This window comes from Pteropus vampyrus, unplaced genomic scaffold, assembly GCF_000151845.1.
Source record: "Pteropus vampyrus isolate Shadow unplaced genomic scaffold, Pvam_2.0 Scaffold136, whole genome shotgun sequence".
Taxonomy (NCBI): domain Eukaryota; kingdom Metazoa; phylum Chordata; class Mammalia; order Chiroptera; family Pteropodidae; genus Pteropus; species Pteropus vampyrus.
The window spans coordinates 4211631-4217630 of NW_011888917.1; the positions used below are offsets into that span (position 1 = coordinate 4211631).

The window sequence follows — 6000 nt, forward strand, 5'->3', positions numbered from 1 at the left end:
TCAGTCACATACGGGAGCACAGACCTCAATTTGACCTTGTTTGATTGTAGTCAGAGTGGATTCTTGATGAAGAGATAATAGCTCTGTCATAAGTCCTCAGTCACCCTCTATCCTATCACTTTATTTTATTTTCTTTAAAATATTTATCACTCTGAAATAATTTTATTGTTTCTTTTGCCCCATTACAATATCTTCTCCCCAAGATCAGGGACTTATTATGATGTGTCACTAAAACCTATTATAGTTCTTGACACTTTGTAGGAATGTGGTAATTATTTGTAGAATGAGTAAATGAAGGAATGAAAATGGGATGAAGACACTGGGTGGGTTAACTCATATACCTTAAGACACATTTTTGGCTAATAACTGGAGAATATAAGATTAGAATGCTACCTTCTAACCATTTTACCCTTGACTTTTGATAGCTATGGAGTTAACTTCCATAAACTCTTAACTGGATAGTGAGAATTCTTAAATAGGCCTCTATTAATTTCTTAGGAGCACATAAAACTTCTGATTTGTATAAAACAAAGATTCTCCCCTCCCCCAAACAAGTTTTGAATATTAGATATTAGATTATTGGATACTGTCCTATTGTGAACTGTGAATGGGGTGAGCTTTTTAGCTAGAAGAAAGATAATAGGAAGCAAAATTTCTGTTTATGTTATCATAGGTAGTCTCAAGTGGATTTTAAGAGCCAGCTTACAAGAGAACACACACGTACAGCAAGATCATTAAAATAGAAATGTAAAATTAAATAATAACTTAGAGGGATAGAAAAGTACGTGCTGAAATCCAAACAAAGAATATTATTGTGATTTAATTTTGAGCTTCCTTACTTACATAAGCCAAAAGGGAAGCTTACTGATCTGTTATATAATTCTCAAGAGGCAAATTTAAAATTTTCAGGTATTGAATTCTAAAATGAAGACATTTCGTGAACTTTCTGAATGGTGGAGTCACAGTTTGGACCTGACCTTTTGTGTCCTTCACAGGATCACCCAGTATACTCCATACCAGCCAGAGGTGTCTCAGGGGAGACTAGAGAGTTTACTGAATTACCAGACCATGGTGTGTGACATGACAGGCATGGACATAGCCAACGCTTCCCTGCTGGATGAGGCGACCGCGGCTGCAGAGGCGATGCAGCTATGCTACAGGTGAGAGGCCCAGTATGAGATTCCGTCAGGGTAAGGGACATCTTCCAGTCTTTTTCCTGCTTTGTCAAAAGTCCTGAGGATGCATTTCTGTAAGTAGAATTGCTGGGTCACAGTGAAGAGTTAACGATTGTTCTCCAGTTCCTCACTTTCCTTCCTTCCTTCTCTGCCTTGTGAGTACATTTGAGCTTACTTTCCTGGTAGAATTCTCATGCAGATAGTCATCGAGGTTGGGAAATCTGCCCACACTCACGGAGTATGTGTCTAAGGTTTTGTGCCTCTGGCCTTGTTGCCCAGGTAAGTCTCTTTCTTAGCTTCCACAGATTGGAGGAGTGGTGAGCTCCAAACTCGCTCAGCAGGTATGGAGGCCTCTAAGTTTCAGCCACCCTCTGCTTTCCAAGTAGCCCTGGAGTGTAGGGTCAGCCTTCCTCCTACCATGGATGGATGGCTTCAAAAGAATGCTGCCCACCCACCCCTCTGGTTATTTTTCTTAGCTTTTCATTCATTTTCATCTCATCTCTTCCTTATTCATCTAGCTACTCTTCATTCACCACCACTGATTTTGCTAAATAGAGTAGGAATGGGAATGGGATTTCAGTGGAAATCTATTCAGTAAAGGCCATTATGAGTCATTAATGACTATTTTTTTATATTGTTTGACATAAGAAATATCCGGACCTACAGAGAACTTTTATAAGAGTTTATTTGAGCCAAATCGACATAGGCTGGGGGGCAAGATCTCAAATGATCTGGAGAATGACAGGTTTGCAGCTTCTTTTATGCATTTGTAATTAAGGAGAGACTGTAAGAAGGATTATATGGAGGTGAGGAAAAAGCAAGTTGGGGATTGGATTACAGGATAGATGAGATTATGTGCTTTCTTGGGGTTAGGATTTATTTCAAAAGTATATCAATTTAGATACAAAGAAACAATAGACAGGGCTTGCTTAAGGCAAAGATAAGCCCTTTACTGAAGAGGTTATATGCCTTGGCTTATATGTGTCACTATAACCTATTATAGTTCTTGACACTTTGTAGGAATGTGTAGTGACTCACCAGGACCTGCCCAGTTAGGAGTTTATGATCAGATTACCCTGTGAGGTTACTTTCCATTGGGTCTCCTTTTTCCGTCCACAGTTCTATGCTCAGACTTTCCTAAACGCAATCTTTGTTTTTGCATTCTTAGAAGGTACTCTGATTTCTTTAATGTTTATCTTTGAATGTGATTTTCCTTTTTGACAGACACAACAAGAGGAAGACATTTTTCGTTGACCGCCGTTGCCACCCACAGACAATAGCTGTCATCCAGACTCGAGCCAAGTAATTAATTTTATTCATCTTTTGAACTAAGAGATAATATCATGCTCATCTCAGCTGATTTTCTTGCTTACTTCCAAACTGATTGGAAGTGAATATGGTTTAAATTGGGGTTGTTGAGTTTTACTTTCCCTCCCACTTCCTTCCCAGGATCTTGCAAGTAAGTAAAATGTATCAGAGTTGAGGAGAAAAGTCATTGTGGCTTTAGTTGTCTTTGCTTTCTATTAAGTTATCAAGATGTTTTGTTTTCTTTTTGTAAAAAGAAAAATTAAAACATTAAAAATTGCAACAGTGTTGCCAAAACTTTAAAAAGCAGAGGGAGGAAATGGAACTCTCACACAACTGTTAATATTTTGCCCTACTCCTGCAAACAGAGTCACAGTCTGTTGTAGGTATAACATATTGTATTTATTGAGTGCTTCAATTGGATAGAACAAACACAGCACAACTACCACTTGTGGGTATGTTTATTTGCTTTCTCCTTGAAAAGCTGGGTAATTCTTCCTCTCCGCCCATACCACCATCCATCCCTTCAAGAAGGGGTTTCTCACAGATGTTTAATTAGATGGTTTCAGGAACCTAACGAAGTTCTTCTGGTCTTACTGATGGTTTCCCATTCACCTAACACTGATCCAATGTGAAGTGGCAATGGCTCTGTTAAAGATATTCGTTCTTTAGCCCAAGGAAGCGATGTTTTTGGTCTTCTCAGGAGCTGGTTCTGATAGGAAACGGGGAATGGTAAGGGTGGAAAAGAAAGAAGCTGAGCTATTGAGTGCATTTGGGTTGGTGTGAAGCACGGTCACCACCGAAGGGCCAGGTGTGGGATGGGGGTGTGTGCGTGTTGGGATGGGGTCTTGGGTGGGCATCGAGGAAGGACACAGAATATGAATGCTGTATTATGGAAAAGAAACTGTAGGTAATTTGATTTTCCCTTGTAAACCAAAACCGTGATTGTTCTTTGTCTTTTCTGTTTCCAGATATGCTGGAGTCCTCATTGAGCTGAAGTTACCCCATGAGATGGACTTTAGTGGAAAAGATGTCAGTGGGGTGCTGTTCCAGTACCCAGACACTGAGGGGAAGGTGGAAGACTTTACGGAACTTGTGGAGAGAGCGCATCAGGCTGGGGTAGGTAAACCTCTCCTTGTGGGGATCCATGGAGGTGTGTCTCCACTTTGAATTATTATTATTATTTTTGGTGTGTCTTGGCTTCCATACCTTTATCACCTGGAATAGTAAAACAGTCTCCTTCCTACCTCCATTCTTCAAGTTTATTTTGTTCATTGATTCCTGGCACTTGGTAGGCATTCACTAGATATTGTAAATGAATGAACGAGTAAATGAAGTTCACATGATATGAGCCGACTCTGCCGGTCTGCTTCTGTCATGGAGATAATTGGATACTCTCCCAGTACTCTTAGGGAAGGGGATAACCTAGTCCGTTTCCTCTTGTTTCTTTTCTAGAGCTTGGCTTGCTGCGCAACTGACCTTTTAGCTTTGTGTATCTTGAAGCCTCCTGGAGAATTTGGGGTAGACATCGCCCTGGGCAGCTCACAGAGATTTGGGGTGCCCCTGGGCTATGGTGGACCACATGCAGCCTTTTTTGCTGTCAGAGAAAGCTTGGTGAGGATGATGCCTGGAAGAATGGTGGGAGTAACAAGGTAAAACAGCTCATGTTTCTCCCCTTTTATTGTGGTTATGGTTTGTCCTGCTCCTTCTCTTGATCACGAAAGTTGTCAGATGCTCTTTGAACGCAACTGGCTCATTTTGTGTTGACTGAAGAAATGTACGACATAGATTCAGCAGAGAACCTGGAGTATAAACTAGTTAGTACCTCTTCTCAAACACCATATGTGTTTAATTCATAACATATTTGTACTGAAGTCATATAAGTGAATTTATTTAGGTTAATGAAAGCCTAGAGAGATCGAGTATTTTAAGTGTGTTTTATATTAAGTTTCCTTCTTGAAAGTATTACCATGTGACATGGTTATGTAAAGACAAGTGCAGCGAGAAGTTACCATGCACACATCAAGTGTGAGTCACATTTCCTAGAGGCCTGCCACTTGGCCACTGGAGTTATTTCCAGATACATTTTCTCAAGTGCTTCTCACTGGCGAAGATTCTCAGATTGAGAGTTTAGGTGAATGCCATGAATGTTGGGAAATGTGGCATGATCTTTTTGACCTTTCATAAAAGCCGATCTATAAATATAAGTGAATAGTCTGAAGTAGTGAATGATGGGATGGTGCTCTGAAGTTTCAAAAGGACTCAGTTTGCCACAGGATATCACAAGGTGCTATGCTCGTTAGTGTAAAAATAACAGTTTCTTCAAGTATTTTTACATTACCTTCTTTCAGTGATATCTCTTCACCAGATAAGATGAGGCAGAAGGCTTTCTAATTCAAAAAATTTAATATATTAATTATTACCTGATGATTTTTACATTGAACTTTTTACATCTTTGGAAAATGGGCCCCAGAGCTTGATGAAATAAAAGATAAGACTTTTAAATCTTTGTGTTTATCCAAGTTTTTAATTGTATTAGGAAGGGAAAAATTTTTATTAGAGACAAGTTGATTAACATCATTTTTATTTATAGCCATGTAGTACAGAAATGCTATTTCCTTTGCCAGTTATTTCTCTTTCTCCTGAGTCTGCCAAGAAGCTCAGAGTGAAAGTTAATCCTCAATCACTGTCATTATATTAGGCTGGGTAATTTCTAGAAAAGTTCGTTTTAAGGTTTCCAGCCTTGTTATATATATCTCGGTGCCTCAAATCCTCAAAGTACAAACTGAAAATTAGTAGTCCTATTTAGAAAAGGATAGTTTGGGAATTGTTTCTTTATGGCCTTGTGCCCAGATAAATTTGCTACATTCACTTCAAACTAGGATGGAAAGAAACAGGTACATTTATGACAACTTCTGGTGCTATGATTATCTGTGCTAAAAGGATGTTTATTCTTGGCCCAGAGATGCCACTGGAAAAGAAGTGTATCGTCTTGCTCTTCAAACCAGGGAGCAACACATCCGGAGAGACAAGGCTACCAGCAACATCTGTACAGCTCAGGTAGATCACATACCTGACCTGCCCCCTGAATGCCTTATAATCTACAGAAATGAGCTACTCATTTGTTCACTCAGTTCACCACCTACTGAGCAGTGTGCGTGCCAGAAATGTTAAGCTCTTATTGGTAGAGAGGCCTTGTGGTCTTGTCAGAACCAAAATACAGTATATGGTACTGGTGCTCTGTGTATGCATACACTTCACACTTCAGGGTCCCTAGCATTCTTATCCATAGAGCAGGTTCATTATAGGTGGTGATTGGATACCTTCTCTTCGGACTGAGATGGAAGCCCTCAAGGATGGGGTGAAGAAGGCAAAGTGAGAATGCTTAAGGTGACTGTACTTGAGGGGATGGTCCAGATTGGCGAGCTGGTGGTGGTCATGGTGTACTCTTACTGAGAACTCATGATAGGCATTCCTGAAATGGATGGGATAAGATAAGTTATCTGGAAGTTGCCCAAGG

At 39.9% G+C, this 6000-nt stretch overlaps 1 protein-coding gene across 1 annotated transcript in view; it reads left to right on the forward strand.

The window, feature by feature from the left end:
- Positions 1-6000, forward strand: part of GLDC (glycine decarboxylase) — a 74849-nt gene that overhangs the window by 23273 nt on the left and 45576 nt on the right. The window contains exons 4-8 of the mRNA XM_011367716.2: positions 996-1160; positions 2400-2477; positions 3452-3599; positions 3936-4132; positions 5444-5540. Coding sequence (XP_011366018.1) covers positions 996-1160; positions 2400-2477; positions 3452-3599; positions 3936-4132; positions 5444-5540 — 685 coding nt within the window. The remainder of the gene's footprint in view (positions 1-995; positions 1161-2399; positions 2478-3451; positions 3600-3935; positions 4133-5443; positions 5541-6000) is intronic.